The following is a 22619-nucleotide window of genomic DNA, read 5'->3' as shown; positions in this document are numbered from 1 at the left end:
TTTGTAAAAAGAAATGCCTCCTAACAACTCATGGTCTTTGCTTTTTTTTCCTTTTTCATTCATACAAAGTAGTGCTAAATCAATCTTTAATTAAAAAAAAAAACTTAAAGTATATTTCAGCCATTTTCCATTTTTTATTGCACTTCACAACTACTCAAACCAAATTTACCTGATGTACCCCAGGATACCTCACCTATTCTACTATAAGTACGAAGAGCAAATAAGAAGTACCAACTTATTCTCAAAAGTAATTTCCAAAAGATGAGTGACAAATGAGGTAATACCTGAGCCACTCCATGGCAGTGTAGGAATTCCAGCTGTCTGAGCCACAATGGAAGAAGCAATTTTATCTCCTAGTGCCCACATTGCTTGACTGGGTGGACCTGAAATTGGAAAATAATGAAAGGTAGCAGTCTTCTTCAACATAAAAGAGAACAGTCCTTTTATATTACGATCTGTATAAAAATGTGTATGTTCTCCTTGTGCTTATGCGAGTTATTCTCTGGGTTTCGTTGTTGTTTACCCCAACAGGTATCAGTGAGTGTGTGTATGTAGGAGTGATGCTGCATCCTGGATTAGTTCCAAGCTTTCATCAGCAGCAATTTTCAAGTGCTTCATTAACCTAACATCATCAGCTCTCGACATCTTTGTAACAAATGTTATGTAAAAAAAGCAGTTATATACATAATAGGCTCAACAAAGCAGTGTTAAAAATCAACTCACCCATGAAGGCAATGCCATTCTTCTGCAGTAACTCAGGTAGTTTTGGATTTTCAGAGGCATGACCCCATCCAGCCCACACAGCCTAGCAAAGAAAAATTAGACTTCTAGAGTGAAACTACAGATAAACTAGTGTACAGAATTATACATCATAATAATACATAAGGGCGGAGTGGTGGCTCTGAGGCTAAGGATCTGCGCTGGTATCCCAAAGGTTGCCGGTTCCAATCCCCGTCACTGCCAAAAGAGATCCTACTCTGCTGGGCCCTTGAGCAAGACCCTTAACCTGTAATTGCTCCAGGGGCGCTGTACAATGGCTGACCCTGAGCTCTGACCCCAAGGGGTATGCGAAAACTAATAAATTCCTAATACAAGAAATTGTATAAGGGGAAATAAAGAACAAACAAAAAAATCATGACAGAAACTGATATGATACTGTACAGGGACTCTCAACAAAATTAAAATTCAGCAGAGAATAGTGCAGTATTTCCAACTTGTTTTTATGTGAGCGAGCTAAACTATACTGAAGGGTCAAAATGTATTGATTTGAAAAACTGAATAAACAACAACATTAGAGCCACAACAGCTTGGAGTATATTTAACAATTAATTACAATTTTGTATAGCACTCTATACAGTGATCACCAGCGCAAGGCAAACATAAGGTATAAAAAACAACATGTGATGACATTAACGATTATAATAATTAACATACATGAATTCAAAGTAGTTGGAAGAGTTGGAAACGCCCTGGAATTAAATCAGAGTATAAACTAACTGAATGAACACAAAAGTTATGAAAATAGGAATCAGGAATAAATTTGCTACAAATGCTAAAAGTCAGTGCTATTAGTAACTGCGACTGAGTATCCACAAGAAAAAAAAGTAAGTTAAGGTCTCTTGTGCCTGTATACTCTGAACTACTACTTTTTACAAATATAAAACAATAGCTGTAAAATATTTCAGAAACTGTATATTTAAGTTACCAGAACAAACAAGCCTTGTGTCAAAGGCAGGAACAGACCTCAGTTTAAGAAAATGTCAGACAACATACCCATAGTTATCACCTTCAATGAGGACTGAATTTTAGAACAACATGTGTCCCCAAGTATAAAGTTATACTGAGATTTGATATGTTATCTGCTCACCTGGACAGGAATGCGCTTGGCAATATCAAGTATCAACTCCACATTGGCATAGTTATTGTTGTTCGCTCCTCCAGGTACAGGGACATAGTGGTCTGCCATCTTAATGTATTCTGCAAACAATCACCATAATATAGCTAATAAAATAACATACATAGATCAACAGGGGAACACAGAAATTCGGGTAGATATTGTTCAACATTCATAAACTGGAGCATTGTCTAAGGTTCTTCTCTGTGTGGAAATAACGAAGACTGCAAGACATTCTAGAACAAAGTCATTAACATAATGCACATGCCATTCAACATTTGACAATATATCAAAATTTAGATAATATGACGGCACATGTAAAATAATGTGCAAACTTTGGTGAAAAAGAGAGAAAAAAAAAACATGAATCTCATGAACTCTGTTTCTGCATTAAAAATGGGTATGAAAGTGCCAGTGGATTATGAGGGTGTGCTAATTACACGAAGAATGGGGAAAACAATATATTTTAAATATGATATTGTAGTGGACGTCAAACATGCTGGCACAAGTGAAGAGTGAAGGACAGCAACACTGCTGAGGTTTTCATAAACATCAGTGTAACACCTATGTCAAGAACTGGCAATCATTTAAAAAACTACCAGACTCTTCAAACAGACCAATGGTCTGATCAATGGGGTCAAATGAAGTTGAAGACAAGGTTCAGTTATCTCATCAGGGTGTTTAAAAGAGGTCAAAATACAGTCTTAGTGTTGGAGTAAACGACTTTATACATATGTACAATTATTATACATTTATAAGTTTACAGCATCGCAAGCTGTTGAAATCTAAGTAAATCAATGCAGACCTGAGCGTTTAACGTTTGCACTGCACCATGCAATGCATATGTCTCTATTATGTGCCATTTGGTATGGTATTCGTAAAAGGCATGTTCATGTTTGTGACAAGTCATCTATTGAAATGACAATTGCAATGCATTTTATTACTAAAATAGTTTGTAATGCACCATCCTTTGGAATGACAAATACATAGAAACCAGATGGACATAAAGACAGACACAGATACTTAATCCTTTTATCAAGGTGGATTAGATGACAATGCTACTTCTACTGCTATTATGTTTAAAATGGTCATAACATTTGAGGAAAAAATACATTTCTGAAAAATGGTGTGGTGGACGGCCAGGTCCCATTCCCGGCCGGGACGCCCCTTCAATGGGTATTCAGGAGGAGCAGCCCTGGACGGTGCAGTACCTCCCCCTGGACGCTGGATGGCTGCCCCCCTGGGCTGGAGCAGTGCCTCAGTCTCTCACAGGGCTTCATGGGAGATGGAGTTCTCCACAGCCCTGTTGGGATCTGGGCTGGCCGCCAGGGGGCACGGCATGGGTCCCTGAGCCCAGCTGGACTAATCTTCAGCCCCACCCGGGAGTGCAACTGAAAACAGGTGATCAAGCACCTGCAGCACTTTCGGGTGGGCCATAAAAGGAGCCAGCAACCACCACTCAATGGCCAGAGTCAAAAGGAGGAGGAGGAGGAGGACGACGACGACAACAACAACAACAAAGCTTGTGGAGGAGTGGTGGTGGAAGAGAGAAAAGGAGTGTTAGTTTGGTTTTTGTGCTTGGGACTGTATTGTGGCTAGGGGGCATTACGGGGAAGACACACCCTCCAGCTGAAGAAAATAAAAGTTTATTTATTTTTATATGTGCCTCCCGTGTTCAATCTGTGTCGGGTCAGGCGCAATATAGTGCCTTTCTTACAATGAATATTGAGATTCTTTAAAAAATTATTTTATTTCCAAAGACCCATAAAAGAGACCCATAGTTGATTTCGTCCTTGTGTCCGATACTGTACTGTATTAATTATTTTTAAGACCTTTTGTTAATCCAAGGTTTGAAACTGGAAAAAGCAGGTTCAGTAAATGTATGGTGCCACCAGTGGGGAATTGATCAGAATGGCACTCCACTTTCTGTCTAGATATCCCCCCTAACAAAGCAGAGGTGTGGTTTGAATCTGGGCCAATAGAATCATAGCAACCATTTCTTCTGCTCATATACAGAAGATCTCTTGTTAGCCATTTGCAGATCTGGCGCTCTTAGCTTTGTAATGTATTTTTCCTGTCCTTGCGCCCTGTGTTGGCTGGGATTGGCTCCAGCAGACCCCCGTGACCCTGTGTTAGGATACAGCGGGTTGGAGAATGACTGACTGAGCTCTCTGCTCAGCCTGACTATGTGAGCTGCTGGTTACAGACAGACAGAAATAGAATGATTTTTCCAAGATAATTATTTTCATTTAGATATCAGAAAAAAAAAGTTTTAAATAATAAATATTTAAATATATGGCAGTATAGACATGCAAGTGTATTTTCTATGGATGTATCTTCAAGAAGAGTTATACGACAAACAGTTTTTCAATAATAAAAATGTGTATAAATGTGCCTTTTTTAAAAATAACATTCACTTTTTTTATTCAAAGATTATTAAAACTGATGTTACATAGAATGATGTCTGCCAGGATAGAATATATTTGTACATTAGTACCAGGCAGGATGCTATTTTTATCTCTAATCTTTTTTGAGAAATTGATTCAACAAGGTGCTGCAAACATTCCTCAGGTGTTTTTGGTCCATGCTGACTCAGCAGCATAAAGCAAATCCTGCAGATTTTTCAGGCATGCATTTTTACTGTTAACTTTTTATCCTTTTATTGCACCTCATCCCAAAGCTGCTATACTACACTGAGATGTGGGAATTGAACGGCTCACTGGAGTAAACTGAAGTCACATATTTCTGTGACTAGCTTAAGGTGATGCATGTTTGTGACATGGCGAGTTGTCCTGCTGGTTACAATGGAATGCACTTAATCAGTAAAAATACTTAGATATGCTCTGACACTTACATGACATTCAAATGGTATTAACAGGTCTAAAGTGTACCAAAATAACATTACATTTACTATTACACTATTATCACCCGCCAATACAACTGACACAGTGCTGGAAGGACCCATGGATTCATGCGGATTAAATCAAATTATGACTTCACCATCTTCAAGTTGCAATCAAAATAGAGAATCATCAAACCAGGCAACTTTTCTCAGTCTGAAGTCTCCCAATTTTCCAATGTAGCCTCATGTTCCTGCTCTTAGCAAACAAGGGTGGAACCTGATGCAATTAATGAAAGTCTTGAGGCAAATGCACTGCTACAGCCCATGCACCTCAAGGATTGGTGCATCATGCACACCATTGTTTTAAAGAACTGATATTTCAGTATTTGTGGCCTCCTTGTTAGCTTGCATGAAACTGGCCTTTTTCCTTTGACCTTTATAATTAACAAGGTGTTTCTCCTACATGTTTTAAGTTTACTGCACCAGTCTCTGTAAACTCTACAGACTACAGTGTGTGATAATCTCAGGAAAGCAGCTGTTTCTGAGATACTGGAACCACTGTATTTGGCCATAGCAATCAAAGGCAACTAGATCCCACATCTTGCCCATACTAGGGTTTGATCAAACTTGACCATGTCTACATCTTATGTAAACTTAGCAGCCACTTAATTAGGTACACCTTGCTAGTACCAGTTTGGACGCCCTTTTGGTTTCAGATCTGCCATAATTTTTCGTGACATAGATTCAACAAGGTGCTTTCAACATTCCTCATGGATCTTGGTCCATATTGACGTGAAAGCATCACACAGTTGCTGCAGATTTGTTGGCTGCACATCCATGATGTGAATCTCCCATTCCACAACATCCCAAAGGTGCTCTATTGGATTGAAATCTGATGACTGTGGAGTCCATTTGAGTACAATGAACTCATTGTCATGTTCAAGAAACCAGTCTGAGATGATATGGGTTTGTGGCATGGCGAGTTATCCTGCTGGAAGTAGCCATCAGAGGATGGGTACACTGTGGGCATAAAGGGATGAACATGGTCACCAACACTACTCAGGTAGGCTGTGGCAATTAAACAATACCAAGCTGGTACAAAGGGGCCCAGAATGTTCCAAGAAAATATGTCCCACACCATTACACCACCACAACCACCACCAACAGCTTGAACCGTTGATACAAGGCAGGATGGATCCATGCTTCATGTTGTTTACACCAAATTCTGACCCTGCTATCCAAATGTTGCAGCTGAAATCAAGACTCATATGACCAGGCAACATTTTTCCAATCTTTTATTGTCCAAGTTTGGTAAGCCTTTGAGAATATTAGCCTCAGTTGCCTGTTCTTAGCTGATAGGTTCAAGGATCAACATGTTGTGCATTCACAGATGCTTTTCTGCATATCTTGGTTGTAATGAGTGGTTATTTGAGTTACTGTTGCATTTCTATCAGCACAAACCAGTCTGGCCATTCTCCTCTGACCTCTGGCATCAACAAGGCATTTTCACCCAGACAACTCACTGAATATTTTCGCATTTTTGGACAACTCTCTGTAAACCCTAGAGATGATTGTGCATGAAAGTCATAGTTGATCAGCAGTGTCTGAAATACTCAGACCAACCTGCCTGGCACCAACAACCATGCCACATTCAGGAGGTTGTCTTGACAATGTCTGCATGCCTAAAGGCACTGAGTTGCTGCCATGTGATTGGCTGATTAGATATTTGCATTAACAAGCAGTTGAACATGTGTATCTAATAAAGTGACCACGAGTGCATATTTTGGTGCAAACACACGAACTGCTGCTCAGAGGAGCAGGATTTTGCAGTTATGACGAAGATTCTCTCCTAATATATTGGCCACTAAGTGCATTTGTGTGCACAGAAACATAATTGTGTGTTTTGTATGTGTGTGTACATAATGTGCTGTATGTATGCGTTATTATTGGTTTGTATACAGGAACTAATGAATCATATTCCATGCAAGATTAACTACAGCACAGTTTTCTTTTTATCCTTTTGTACTCCAGCTGATTCACTGAAAAGTGTGTAAATATTTCAGGCAGAACTATTTCACATTTTTACTATCTTCTGCTCCAGTTTATCATACAGGAAAACGTTCAGCATAAGTATAATGTAACAGAAAAGTATTGGAAAATAGAGTATAGTTTTCATTATCATGGCTGATATTTAAGTGCATATGTTTGAGTATATTTTAAGTTCATGTTTAATATGTAGTCTGCTGTTAATTTCAATACTGTATCATACCTGCATTGGCTTTCAGATCTTCAGGAGTTACCATGACCACAAAGCGAATGGCACGTTCATTTCTAAACATCTCATAAGACCACCTGCGTATAGACCGCATGCACTTGACTGCAGCGATCCCATTGTTGGCAATTAGAACCTGTAAGAGTTGAAGTTTCACAGGTGTAGTAGGATACAACTCAATCAAGCATTTACACATATTAAAATATGCAGATCAGGTACACAAAACGAATGGGGTTGAATTTAACCTCTTAATGATTATGAATATCTCCAATAATGCACTGTATTTTGCTCTGCATCATGCAGAATGTATCTATAAGAAACTGAAGGATCTGGTGCCATATTGATTTATAATACCTTCTTCCTCCTTTAGTACACCTTACGTCTCCAGTCCACTTTTTAAAATACTTTACAGGCCCTAAGACAAGGTAAACTTAGCTTTCATCCAACCTTTTGAGATCTTAGTTGCAGTTGTAAATTCAATTAAAAGATAGGTGGAAATATTTAAAGACAGAATGAATGAAGTGAAGCAGTTACCACGGGATTTTATTGTAGTTGTAAATGATTATTTGAATGAAGTACTGCCCATCCTCTCCAAAGTTTTGAATTGAGATTTGGTACAAATCTGTTAATATACAAAGCTTTCAATAGACATATTTAGAGGGCAGAGCTTCACATCAGGATGGTAAAAAGCAGAACACAATAAAGAAGGTGATTTGAAAGTTTATATATGTGACTTAAGGAGGGAGACATGTTGACTGCTGTCCTTTGAATTAGTAATTTCTCTGTATTTTCAGCACAGCTGTTTTAAAAAAAATAACTTTAGTATATTCTATACTGATATAAACATTAGAACTTCTTATTACCTTCTCAATGACTTTAGTACCTCCAAAACGGGTGACAAACTCAGCAGGAGAGGCAACAGTGAAGTCCCTCTGTAAATCAATCTTCTTCCGTTCCCTTCCTTGTTTTACAAGGTGCAATCCTGACATGCTTGGCCTGTAACAAACATAATATAAAAGAACTGTTATAGATGACAGAGAATATCAAGTCAGTATTAGCACTATAGCAAAAGAAATGCATGGCATTTAAAAAAGAACATACAAAAAAGCCTAATAAATACTGATTTGACTCATTTTGGGTAATAAGTAGGAATCTTGTTATTGCCTTTCCTTAATAATAACACTCATCAAAATCCTCCCACACACAAAAAAAACGGTTTGCTAAATCAGTTTGTGAAACTAGAATTTCAGAATTTAGTGAAAAGTGCCATTTAGAAAAAATGTCTCAGTTACGTTTGTTTTATAGCACAAGTAGTTTGTCATGCTCACGGTATTATTTGAATACTGTAGTCTTCCTCGTTCTCACATATAACATCTACAGCCCCATCTATAACATTTGTGTGAAATTTACAAGTTAACAATTTTCCATCTGTATCCTCATGTTCATGACCTGAAGTTTTGAACCTCAGAGAGTAATTAGAACTAATATTTTTTTTTTGTTACATATGGGTGACAGGGGCTCTACTACTATACTAACAGTATGTTTTATTTTGCTTGCAGTTCTGAGAACTCGTCTGGAGAACTCGACTAACCCAACCTCCAATACCCAGAGAAAGCCATAAAAGCAGACAGCTCCCAGAAGATGGGGTCTCACTTGAACCAGACTTTCACAAATCACAGAGCTCCTGATTAAAACTACCCCGCTCCTGAGGGAGAAACTAAGCCTTGTGCCACTGTTGGGCACCTTTTCTGTTGTGCCATCGCACATTTTTTTTCCATTTTAAATAAATGAAACACTACTTTGGAATTCCCTGTGGGCTGTACTGTTGGTCACCCTTGTTAAGCTTCAGTAATTTTGCATTTATTATTTTTATTATATTTTTGTTTTACCCTGGTGCCATTTGTTTTTTATGTGGGCAGCAGTGTTTTGTGGAATGGTTACTAGGATGCATCAGATGCTGGTGGCATAGTTCTGGGGTTGAGTAGCATGATGCTTTAAATAGTGTAGTACTACTGAGATTGTTAATAGTGAATTTTGTGCATTGGTTTGTTTTTTGAGACTGACGTATTGAGACTACTTTGCGATTTTATCACAGCTATGAGTTTGGTTTGCATTTTGGGTTTGGCATATGATGATAGGCTCTCCCAGTTTTGACTTTCACTACATCTACGGTTGCAGTCGATCACCCGACCATTTATGTTTTGTAGCAGGGAAGTTTGACTGGTGTATTTGCCTGTTGCAGCGACTTAGCTGATCCACTATCCTTTCTGTCAGACAATTAAAAGATTTTTTTTATTCTCCCTTGCGACTGTGGCAGAACACTCGTGTTATTAGGCAAGCTCTAGACATCCTTTCATATGGTTCTTTTTGAGTAAAGACTCCTTCTGTACCACCCTTCTATACAGGCCAGTGGTATGAGGAGTTCCTACAGAGTTTTCTAACCCTCCATCAGTGTCTCAGCTTCTTCAAAGAGATTGTTGTCCTCTCTATGGCTTCTCTCACAAGTCTCCACCGTCTTGTTTATGAGAAAGTCTTGAGGAACATCCTTTTCTAGGCCTTGATAGTTTGAAGCAGGTTCCACTACCTGACAATTGAACCAACAGTGACCTCTGTAACATCCAAACATTTGGATATTATTTTGCACCTTTTTGTAATTAATACATTTGTATTTTTTATCTCTAACTTCTTTGGAATGTTTGATTGTCTTCATTTTCAGGTTGTGAATCTGAAAGGCAATTGTGAATAATGACCGCTTAACTATGCAGTTTTAATCAAGAAATTGTGGCAGTTATTTTAATGATATACTTTTGGAGGCTAATTGTGATCTAACTGTATCCCCTTCACGGTTTTTATTTTCACCTGAGTAAACTCACACCTTGCACAACGCATGGATGAAATAATTATGCTAAAGGCATATGTCCCTTTTATTTTTTAATTTAAAATAAGAATATCACTGAAATTTTTTCTCCATGTAGGATATTTTTATGCAAGAAAATTAAACAGTTGCTCAAGAGGTTACAAGGCACTGCATTTGTTGCTCTATACAAACAGTTTGCAATAAGTATTTGCTTTGTGTCATAAAGCAAGCAGGATTGTACAAAGGACCACACAAAGAGTTAACCTCTCTGGCATCTCCACTTCCTCTGCTGATGGGAGGAGCGCTCACCCTGGCCTGCTCCTGATGGAGGGCGTATCTTTTATCCTAGCTGCGTATGGCTAGACAATGGTGGTCCGAGCTGCTAAACTGGCACAGACACAGTGTAGTGAGGTCTCAGACGGTCATACTCTTCACATCCCCACATGACACAGGGGCCATACAGGGTAACATGTATTGTCTGTACACGAATGATCTACAAATGTACATAGAGCCCCTCCTCAGCTCTTATTTAAATAATCCTCTGCAGACTCGCACTACACAGTAAGCTCAGCAAATACAGTGGAATAGCCATTAGCCTAAGACATACTGTGCTGCACTGCACTGGGGGAAGCTGGCCATCTCTCTTTCCTACAGAGTTTTCTAACTCTCCATTCCCACTCAATATTCTACAGACTAGGACCATAAAACTGAGTGATACTTCCCTTTCTTTTGCCATTCTACAACATCACAGATTTTCATAATTTCAACAATTAATTATTTGCATTTTCCCTTACACAGCTGCTGAGCGAACCATATATCTATAGAAGTCTAAATAACATCATGGGTAACTTTTGACTATAATCATACTGATTTCTGTAACATGCAGACTTCATGGAAAACTTTTTTGAACTGTTCCATGTGGTTTAACCAGGCAAGAAAAGAAAGTTTATAGGCATTAATCTTTCCCAGCAACCATCTGGGAGAAAAGAATTATTATTCCTGAAACAAAAAACAATCCCTAGCATACTTTATTTCAAGTTCATTAAAAGGCACAGCAGCAAAACACTTTAGAAGCTTAATATAAAACCTTAATGGAAAAAAATACTTTTAAGACAAGCTTGGCATATTTCATTGGAATTAGCAAAATGACTGTTGACCCAATTATTGCCAACAATCAATGTGAAGAAAAAAAATGTTTGCTACTCAAAAATTACAACAATCCAAGACACCAAACCATTGAATGATAGGCTGTTTGTGTCATTCAAGGCCATAAATTGTTTCAACTTGATTGACAAGACGGTCTAATTCAAAAATGTACATATACACTCCTTCAGCACTAAAAAGCATAGCCCATTACTCTTTATAGTCTGAATATTTTAATTATTTATTATATTGCTGACAAAGAAAATTTGTTCCTATGTGGAAATCTTATTAACAAAAATATAAACTCTGGACTCAAAGAGCTGGAGTGCACTCAAATATGCTAGCCAATGACACAGCAAGAGAGATTCACGCATTCAGTGGACTGACAAGCTCTTGATGCCAGCAACTAGGCAACAAGAGCCTTTCGACATACAGAACAGAGCTTCTGAACGCAACCTCCTTTCACATAGACCGAACAGTTGCCAGATGAATTGCCAAACTTTGCATAAGCAGAGCAGCATGTTACAGGGAGGACAGGCAGATACATTTCACAAGCTATTGATACAATGCCAGAATGATGATTGTCCCAAATCCTTCTTTCCAGCCAAATTCTACTTGGTAACCTGTTACACCAGCTCTAGCTGGAGGCAGGAAAAGCAGTCCCCAACATCCATCCATCCATTTTCCAACCCGCTGAATCCAAGCACAGGGTCACGGGGGTCTGCTGGAGCCAATCCCAGCCAACACAGGGCACAAGGCAGGAACCAATCCCGGGCAGGGTGCCAACCCACCACAGGACACACACAAACACACCCACACACCAAGCACACACTAGGGCCAATTTAGAATCGCCAATCCACCTAACCTGCATGTCTTTGGACTGTGGGAGGAAACCGGAGTGCCTGGAGGAAACAGTCCCCAACATGAATAACTAATTATCAAGTACACTCTGTGGAAAACTCAGCAGTATCTTCCATGGAAATCTTAAAATGTGTATACAGTGTACATGGTGGGAAGAAATAAGCTCTCGCACCCCCATATATCACCTAGTATATAGTACACATCATTACCAAATGGTCAAAAACTGCTCCTGAAGACAAACTCCAAAGAAATGTCCAGTGCAGGCTGAGGAAAAAACTAACATACTCCTCATCAGATCTTCTACAACTGTTCTAGTTCTCTCGGGAAGTAACAACTTAGCTTGAGCTCAGTGAGTTATAGTTAGCACAGATTCCAAATGTACTTCACACCTATTATGATAGCTTCAAAACGTTTTAAAGTAGTTCAGCAAAGTGATGAGGAAAAAACACAAAATGTACGCCAAATGTTAATGTGAAGATGCTATGTGAAGGATGCAATTTTAATTAATTCATTAATTTTCTAAACCATATACTATCTTCAATCAGGGTCACGGGGGCCAGAGTCCTGGCAACAGTGGGAGCAAGAAGGAAAATAAACCAGTACATCACCCGTGTGCTTCACAGGGCCCATCATGCACACAACAGTACTCACTGAAACATGACCAATTTAAAAACACCAACCACTCTAACAATAGGAATGGATGAGGAAGACCAGAGTACTCACAGGAAACCCACACACACACAGACTCATAGAACAAAAAAACCCACAAAGACAACAACCAAGCCCAGTATTCAAACCCAGGAGAATCTTTAAGACACAAGTGGTAACTACGACACCACCCAGCCAGAATTCTCCAAAATAGCTTGTTTCATCTTGTATTGTGTTTCACTATGTGGTGATTTAGGGCAGGTTCTTATTCTGGTAGCACTGTATGCCAGAATGGAACCGATAGTGGAAGAGGTACCAGTTTGCTGCAGGGTAAACTCACTTATACTGGGCAATACAGAGTTGCCAATCAACCTCATTTATACCCTTTGGGTTGTGAGACACTTAAATAAGTTAATTCAACTTTGGGTGAGTTGAAATGAATTGAATATTTGGAGGGAAATACTAGCCTTTAAAAACCACATGGCAGTCAGGTAGTGTACAAGAAAAATGTAAATGAATGAGAAAGACTGATATTAGTTTTCAGTAGCTGTTAAAGTGCCAGCTCCTTCACCATACTGTACTTTGATTTTGAGAGAGCAAATAAGGCTTAGAATGAGACAGGGATGCCCCAAGAAAGGACTAGTGGCAAGTATTTTTCTGTAGCATTATTTTCATATGCCTGATTTAAAAAAAAAAAATGACTAACACTAAACTGAGAACCAAGGACTTTTTAATATAACAGTAGCACAGGTTGCTTCCCATAATGAGCAGCAGACAGGGAGGTTAGAATAACCAAATCAATTTGTAATAGCACTCCAGGTGTACCAGACAGACAGACAGACAGACAGACAGAAAGAAAGAAATGTACAGTATATTGTACTGGGGTCAACATATTGTTTTAGGTACAGAAGCTCCATTTAAAAAATCTATTTATGTCCAGTTTAAATTAATTCAGAATATGCTGCATCATTTGCCACTTTCTTAGGTAGAGATCTTTTTCCTTCACTCTTATTTTAGTGGCTATATCACAAATACATGATCAGACATGACCAAGGCTAATACATGAGATGACATGTAGAAGTTTAAGGTCCAAAAAAACTATCTTCTGTCATAACCTTCATATCTCCGTATATCAAAAAGGCACCTTGGGCTGCCTGTACTAAAGCTTGCATTTTGAAGAGAGTGGAAGTAATTAATTACTGTACCTACCAAAAAAAAAAGAAATTGTGCATTTTTTCATTTCTCTGTGATTCAAACACTGTTAAGATATGTAAATGGGATTTATAATATTGTAGACTTTGACACTGAGGATCCAGAAAGAATAAAGGGCCTCCTTTAATTATGTAGAGTTTTACTTTTCTTTCTTAGATAGCTATGATTGTTACTGGATTGTCTTCCAAATATTAAGCCACATTATTACGGGGTTCATTCACGCAGTACTCATTATGAAAGACATTAAATTTTGCTTGAATTTTTAATTAGCTGACTGATTAATTGATTGACTGCAATTTAAACACATTGGAAAGTCACCTAAATGCAAACAGGAGAGTATTGGTATTCATTTTAGAATGCAAACTTTACTTTAAAAGTGTTTGTTATTCATAAGGCAGAATCTAGCACTTTGCACAACTGAAACTATACATTCAGCTTTAGTATATAATGCCAGTGATCACATATTAAAACATGGAAGACAACCTACATTGATACATAAGTCCCAGTCCCATATGCATAGATTGAATAGGTTTTCATTTAAAACAAGTAAAATTAAACACATACTCAGATTTGCTGAAAGTAAAATAGATTATGTAAAATAACATGCATTACATTACAAGCAACAGAAATGCAGGTTTAAAAAACATAACTATAAAATTTATTTTAAATACAATCAGTAATTCATTCATTTTCTGAATCAGCTTATTCTAATATAGGGTTGTATTTGCAGCATTACACAAAAGGTGGAAACCAGCCATGAGCATCATGCCAGTCCATTGCAGGGCACACTCATCCATGCCATGACAATTTATATCTGCTAACAAACTGGAATGCCTACACAAAATCCAAATATACATGGGAGGAATATGCACAGTGCACACAGCCAGAGATTGGAGCAGGATTTGAGGCCAGGGTCTCTAAAGCATTGGGGCAGAAGAATTAACCACTATACCAGCCTTATGCCTTATTTCAATAAAATTCTAATTAAAATTAGATGTTACCAATTTGTACATAAAAACAGTAAGGGACACAGCTCATCTTACACGTGATGCAATTCTCCAATGGCTTTTACAGAAAAAAGTGACATTTCCAAGCAGGCTTTCATTTTTACCAGTTTTTACATCAGCCTCAAAAGAAGCTCACTGTTTAATAACACATCTCCTTTCTGCTCTTAGTCTATAATTTCAAAAAGACATAGCTATGCACATTTTACCATCCTAAAAATCCAGCAAAGTTTATACAAAGTGGATTATGGTTCTAATATGTCCAATTCAGCCATAGAAGAAAAGCATATTCAGATACAAATGACATTACTGTAGCTTCAAATCTGATATTTGCTAGAAAGTATGCTCACGTTAAGGTAAAATAATTTATTGTTGGAAATATAAAACAAATTTTTCTATACATTTCTATACATATAAAGCCAAAAATAAAGCTAATCTTAAATGTGCTCTAAAAGAGGACAAATTTTAAAACTGGTTGAAATGCAAATTGTTAAGCCCTAAATGTGATATAATGGTCCAGAACACATTAATGAATATATAGTAAAAAGTATATGAACAGTTTACCTGATATGGTGTGATAATCCATCCAGTGAGACAAACCCCAAGTCTGGGAGGCTATCAGAGCTGACAGATGACGGGGAGAGAGAGCGATCCTTGTCCTCTGGCAGTTCCCCCTTTGCCAGTCCTGATATTTCATCTTCAGAATTATCCTCAGAAACAGAGCCAATGGTGAAGTGTGGGAGGATGGCTTGGCTGTCGAGGGGCTCCTTTACGGAGGGGACCTGATCTGCCATCACTACACCACTGATCTGGCAGGCTCTGAGTGCTAAGAGAAAAGAAAAATTCAGGATCTCCAGAGACCAGAGAAAGACTGGCTTCAAATTCAAATATAACATGTGCCAGGCTATGGATCTAATATAGAGGGAGGAAATTGCACAAGAAGTGGAAACAGCCCATGAATTCTTATTGGAGTGTAAAACAAACTCATCTACTGGAATTGGCACAGATACCAAGGCTACTTCAGGGCTTTACAAAATAAGTCTACTAGGATATACCCAATGAAATTATGTGCAGATTTTGATATCTAACAGTACAGCGAGTTTGGGGATACTAGATTTCTATTTGCTTTAGCCATTCATATTAGTCTTAGTAAGCCAACTACTTACTGCTCCAGGAACCTAGAGTTGATTCCCAACCCAGTCACCATCTACTGTATATGGAGTCTGTGTCTTACTTTTTTCCACATTTGTTCTTAAAAACATTCTTATATCTCCTTATATCCAAAAACCTTGCATGTTAACAGAAAGCTCTAAATTGGCACAATATATGTACCTGGCTCAACATATGAGAGCACCCTACTATGAACTGATTTCTGTATAATATCTAATGATCCTAACACCACTGGATTAAGCAGGTAAAAAAATGAATAGATTGATAATTTTATTCTTGCTATTGTTGTTTGTTGCAGCACTGTCATGTGAAGTACACTGAATTATAACTGTAATGTCTACTAATATCAGCAATAATAATAATCATTTTCTACATTATCAGCATGTAGCACTTTTCTCACTAGTCAAAGTGGTTTTTCAAAGTGAGGGGGGAGCCACTTTACTTCTAATAGAGAACTGTATGCTTTATTGATACAAGCATATTTATTTTGCTAGTATTCATTTCAGTCTGATGGAATGACAAAAACTAGATGCTGAGCATGCATGCCAAAAACCAACAGACCAGGCAGCATCAATTTAGGACTCATTGTCTTTTGTGTGAGCTGTTTGTTAACTGTTATTTTTAAAGTAAACTTTTCAGAAGCCAATTAAAAAGCAAACTCTAAAAAGGAAACTGAATTCTTAAAAAGTACTTATAATAAAAATAATGATAAGCAGCATAACATGAGTCTTGTATGCTAAAAAATGACAAACAAAAGCCATGACAAAGGTATGACAGAATCATATCTGTTTTCTGTACCTGATTATCTTTGTTAACATGCTCAGATAACAATGCCTAAAGCTGTAAAATTTGTATAAATTATAATTATATGGTAAACATCCTTTAAGATATTATAGAATGGAAGGAGGATGGCTAGATTAATTAAAGAAGATACAATAAAGGCAAAAAACAACTGAGCCTTCATCAACAAGTGCATTGGAATAAAACCAGAAGTCACACAGAGGTCAGCAGACCCAGTTTGCAAACCATTCCCATGGAATATTACCTAAAGACACTTATCTAACATGCAGTGTATTAAAAAGTTCTAATAGAGACTTCTCACCAGCTTCAACAAAGAATATTTTCTCCTTAGAAACTCTGATATTTTCCCCCAGCTTATAGACAAGCTGTCAGGTTTATAGGGAACTTTTCAATTAGTCTAGGTTTTAGGAGAAAGCGGAGTTCCCATAAGATCTGATCACACTACTGTAATGTTGAGTTAGATACTTTCAGTCTTATGGGTGCTCCGAATGCACTGGCCATCAATGCTAATTTGTTTTGGACTGATCGACTCGTCTATCTGTGTCACCTCCTGGGAAGGTTCCTGTCTTGCACCTCTTAATTTAGGAAAACGCTATGGCCCCTATATCTAGAAAATGAGGCTCAAAAATGAAGGTGGACTGCATACACTGGGTGGCATTGTGGCGTAGTAGTTAATGTTCCTGCCTCACAAATGCTAGAAGACTTGATTTGACTCTTGGTAAAGTGTCCTGCTATGCATACTTTGAAAGTTCACCTTGTGTCTGCTCAGAGTTTTCTTCATTAGTTTTACTGTCAAGTCTAAACTGACCCTGTAAGAGTAAGTGTGAGTGTTGTTCAATTTGCTTAGAAACGGGCTAAGTCCCCATCTAAGGTGGGTTATTTTCTTTATGTGTGAAGCTGTAAGTATTGGATTACAGTTACCAATAACTAAATAAGTGAGTTCAGAAAATAAATGGGTGCATAATACTCAAAACTCGGAGAGTTCCTGGACTTTATGTAGCATTTTCTTACTTGTCAGATTAGAGAATAGCTGAGAGAGGCATGTTACCACTCCAATCAACAAGAGAAGCACACTTGAGGTTTCTCACCATAAAGAGTTTCAAAGAAATCCTAAATTAGTTATTTCAGTTTGTGCTAGGCCTATCAGTAAAGGAATTAATTAAACACTTAAATAAAAACATGTAATTTCCATTGCTTTTGTCTTATAATTTTAATGAGAAAATGCCATTCAGGCCAAGCAAGTGTACCAGTCCTCTTCTCTCTACAGTAATCACCACAGCACGGTGATTTACAACAAGACAACTACAGAACAATTGGTTATACAGTAATCCCTCCTCCATCGCGGGGGTTGCGCTCCAGAGCCACCTGCGAAATAAGAAAATCCGCGAAGTAGAAACCATATGTTTATATGGTTATTTTTATATTGTCATGCTTGGGTCACAGATTTGCGCAGAAACACAGGAGGTTGTAGAGAGACAGGAACGTTATTCAAACACTGCAAACAAACATTTGTCTCTTTTTCAAAAGTTTAAACTGTGCTCCATGACAAGACAGAGATGACAGTTCTGTCTCACAATTAAAAGAATGCAAACATATCTTCCTCTTCAAAGGAGTGCGTGTCAGGAGCACAGAATGTCACATAGATAGAGAAAACAATCTCTAGCAAACAAATCAATAGGGCTGTTTGGCTTTTAAGTATGCGAAGCACCGCGGCACAAAGCTGTTGAAGGCGGCAGCTCACACCTCCCCCGTCAGGAGCAGGGAGAGAGAGAGAGAGAGAGAGAGAGAGAGAGTTTGTTTTTCAGTCAAAAATCAATACGTGCCCTTCGAGCTTTTAAGTATGCGAAGCACCGTGCAGCATGTTGTTTCAGGAAGCAGCTGCACAAAAGATAGCAACGTGAAGATAATCTTTCAGCATTTTTAGACGAGCGTCCGTATCGTCTAGGTGTGCAAACAGCCCCCCTGCTCAATCCCCATACGTCAGGATCAGAGAAAGTCAGCGCAAGAGAGAGAGAAGAGTAAGCAAAGAGTAAGCAATCTAGCTTCTCAGCCATCTGCCAATAGCGTCCCTTGTATGAAATCAACTGGGCAAACCAACTGAGGAAGCATGTACCAGAAACTAAAAGACCAATTGTCCGCAGAAATCCGCGAACCAGCAAAAAATCCGCGATATATATTTAAATATGCTTACATATAAAATCCGCGATGGAGTGAAGCCGCGAAAGGCGAAGCGCGATATAGCGAGGGATCACTGTATCAGCTTTTTGTTCACTTGTAGCACTAACACAGTAAGTGACATGCTCAAGGTCACACAATAAAAAAGTAGTAGTAATTCAACTGGCAGTTATGCGATTTACAATCCAATGGGCTAACTATGCATATCAGTGGTAAAATAACAGCATTAAAAACAATTTAAAAATCTGCATTGAACCAAAGTTATATTAAGTGTTCTCTTCCTCATTTGTCAACACATCACTGCTCTTTTTCTTTTTTAAATGAAATGTTTCTATATTTATTTCCAGAAATATACACTGCAAAAGAATAATTATAAACATACATTGCTATAAGCAAAAGATAAAACAAAATGTCAGGTTCAAAGTATAATCAATCTAGTGAATCAGTTAAGATTCATTAATCTACTTTTTCCAAAGAAATAAAAGTATTTATAAGTGTGCCATGTTCAAAATACTAGCTAGTGTTTAGTATGATACGGAAAATGGTATTAGTTGAAAAAATATTATTAAAAAAACAACTATTCAACTGCCTTTCTTCAAGAAATCATCCAGATGCACTTGCATCACCTTCTCATTGCTCTGTCAGAAGCCAGTTCAAACTGGCAAACATTATATGGGCTGATATTAGGCAACATCTGGACCTAAAATGGAGGTAAATATAAAAAAAAAATTGAACTGGGTGATGCATACCATCGTCTAAAGCTAACATCGAGAAAGCCAGGGACAGTGCAATTTTGAACCTCACAGCCAACAAACTGCCACAATCAATCCAAAGAAGGAATAGAGAATGAATAATTGTACTTTTATTATTATTTCAGGCTCCAGAGCTGTTTATTTCTCCTATAGATATGTATGGCATCTTCTTTTAGGTTTAAGTCAAATCTGCCCTAGGGCAAATGCCAAAGTAAAGTAAGTGTAAATTCTAAACCCATCAACATTTGTTAAGAGATCTTTAATCTAACCACAATCCATTCAACAGGAAACACCTGACCAACAAGTAACACCTAAAAGCCCATTTTTCCATTAACTATGCTTAACAGAAACAGAGGGCAAGGCAGAATACAAACGTCAGTATTATTATAAAATGTTATACCTTTAACAAGCAGTAAAAAGTTTGAATTAGAATACGCCGCACTAACTCGGGGTGTTCATAAGAAATGTGAGGAGATAGAAGATCATAATAAACAAGAATAGTTGCATCCTATATTTTAAATATTAAAATATGTGCTTCAAATTAATTGTTTAGTTTACATATTTTCGATTGTAATAGAAATTTGCCATTTTTCACCATCAGACAGAGTTCCATAAAGAGCTAGGTCCCTAGTAAATGATTAAAAATAGCATCATATTCATAATCACTGATCTTGAAATGAGTCTAAAATAATACCCCACATGCTTATTTTTGTAATTTGTCATTTTTACCCTTCTTGGAGTGGCTCTTAGTGTGTTAGTACCACCAATAAAGAATTAGATATCAGAAATAATATATTCATGATCAGCTACTTTAAAAAAGCACAAATATGACACTCCACATGTTGATACTATGGATCCCCATTTTTTTGTGAATTTTGTGAAAAGCAGTAACTTTGACCCTTCGAATTCTATTAGGGGAGAACCCCTGGGGTCAGTTGATGCAGACTGCACAACTTCAAGTCCTTCTGATCATTTTTACTGAAGACACCTATTGATTTAGTCTTTATCACAAGGGTATAATTTCCTGCAAAAAATATAGTCCCAAAATGGTCTAAACATAAATGTTTTTAGAGCCCTGAGAGAACCCCAAAAACTTCAACATCTTGCATAACTAAACAACAAGACAAGTCAATTGGTATAGAATGTGGGGATTATCTTGTGCCAGTGAGTCAAACAAAAAAAAAACTGAAGTGATTTCAAAGCCTTCATAAGTAATAGGAACACAGTAATATGTGACACAGAGTGCTTTGGAATCCATGTTCATCTTGAATCCAAAAAGCTTAGGTAACCATCAAAAACAGAAGTTTTGACTTCCTTGCACTGTCTGCTTTGAATTTGTACATTCTAATTTTCAGGTACTCCAGTATCCTTCCCACATGCCAGCAGAGTCCTTTTTAAGTTAACTGCTAACTTTAAATCAGCCTGCCTGATTATGTGATTGTTAGGTTGTGTGCTTGACTAATGCTCAATCCAGGCTTTATTCCCACCTTGCACTCAATGCTACCAGGATAGGCCCCAGTCCTTTCAACCCTGAACTGAATTAAGCAGGTTTGAAAATGAATGGTTTTCTCAATAACTATCAAAATTAACTTCAATAAAAAAGTGTAATAAATAGCATAAGAATACGAATAGATAAATGAATGAAGATGATATTACTTAAGTCCATACATATTTAAACCCTCTTAAGCGAGTTAAGGAGCCAGTGACTAATATTGCCCCCATGCTACCCATAAGAGAGTGTCTTTATTAATTATACATTGACTATAACATAACTAAATTGCACATTTTCTCCTCATTATATATGTGAAACCCATCAATGTCTTTGTTTTAATGTACGTAATTTTATACATGTCAGCTCAGCTTATGAGTAAGTACACTCAGTACACTGTGAGAACAATTCATTTCAAAGCAGAATCTGCACAGGAACATCAGGTCGGGCTGATCAGGCAAATAACCTTGACGCTTCTGTTGTACACATGTAAGAAATAAACCGCCTCAATGAACAACACAGGCCCCGTAAAAAGGCTAATTTAGTAAAGTCGTCCCTCTGGCCAAAATGCATCCTGATCTTGAGCCTTATGTCTATAGCTACCTAAAGTGGGGCCACCACATCACTACCTGCTTTCCACTGCTCTTTATCGACAGAATTTTGCTTTGGGACATTACATCTGAATTTCTACCGCTGTAGGCTTGTTGAGCAAGAGCAACTGACTGACTGGTTTTCTAACCTCCCCTACTCACCCTGATACAGGTTGCGTAGCAACGAGCAGGCAATGCTGGCGGAGGCGACGTCTTCGGTGTCAGGGTGCAAGTGAGCACTGAATACCTACTGGCCTTGCCGGACTGACAGGTCCGCCCGCTCTTGCTGAACCAGCCAGGCTCACAGCTCTGGCGGCTTCTCGTAGACTCGTGGCAGCGACAGTCTGGACACGCTCTAATGAAATGACAGGACCATTAATGCGTTACCAGGCCGGCGAGAAGATCCGATCTACAGGACTGTATCTGGAGCTGCCCTCGATGGTAGACGAGGCAGGTAGTAGGGCGATGCGACGAGGTTACTGCCGGGCAATAGTCTCTCACCTCTTCCGGACAGCCAATCGCAAACAGCAATAGGGCCACGGATTCGGCGACAGCGCTTGGAGGCGGGCTCACCTGAGTTCAGACGAAGGGGTGTGCCCAATCAAAAGCGAGAGGGGCGGGGCCTGTGTGGCCTGATCTGCCGGCTTGCTTTGGCAAACATGTGCAGACGCAGAAGGACTGTCAGGCTTTGTCGTTTTGGAGCGCGAAATAAAAAGGAAGAACACAAACCTTAAATGAACGTAAAGACTGCAGAAAATTGGAGGACAAATGCCAGACTGAAACACTATATTTTGCCAACAGCAGGTGTTTCCATTTGAAGCTAGTAACAAACATGTAATCCTTTGACTCCTAGTAGGTGCAGTACAACAGCACTGTTAACATTATTAGTCCATCCATTATCGAACCCGT

At 38.3% G+C, this 22619-nt stretch overlaps 1 protein-coding gene across 5 annotated transcripts in view; it reads right to left on the bottom strand.

The window, feature by feature from the left end:
* The window catches only part of acaca (acetyl-CoA carboxylase alpha), a 188444-nt gene extending 166239 nt beyond the window's left edge, over nt 1-22205 (bottom strand). For 2 of the 5 annotated variants that reach the window (XM_051931343.1, XM_051931345.1), the window contains exons 1-7: nt 21873-22205; nt 15298-15559; nt 7872-8004; nt 7006-7144; nt 1868-1977; nt 724-805; nt 285-383 (exon numbers count right to left, since the gene is read on the bottom strand). In XM_051931343.1, the coding sequence (XP_051787303.1) occupies nt 285-383; nt 724-805; nt 1868-1977; nt 7006-7144; nt 7872-8004; nt 15298-15527 (793 nt within the window). In that variant the 5' untranslated portion in view covers nt 15528-15559; nt 21873-22205. The remainder of the gene's footprint in view (nt 1-284; nt 384-723; nt 806-1867; nt 1978-7005; nt 7145-7871; nt 8005-15297; nt 15560-21872) is intronic. The other 3 variants (XM_028807062.2, XM_051931344.1, XM_028807063.2) reach the window with 2 other exon arrangements.
* Nucleotides 22206-22619: the final 414 nt, after the last annotated feature.

Source organism: Erpetoichthys calabaricus, chromosome 8 (assembly GCF_900747795.2).
Source record: "Erpetoichthys calabaricus chromosome 8, fErpCal1.3, whole genome shotgun sequence".
Lineage (NCBI taxonomy): Eukaryota > Metazoa > Chordata > Cladistia > Polypteriformes > Polypteridae > Erpetoichthys > Erpetoichthys calabaricus.
Note: the sequence above shows the minus strand (reverse complement) of the source record. Positions and strands in the feature narration are given on the sequence as shown.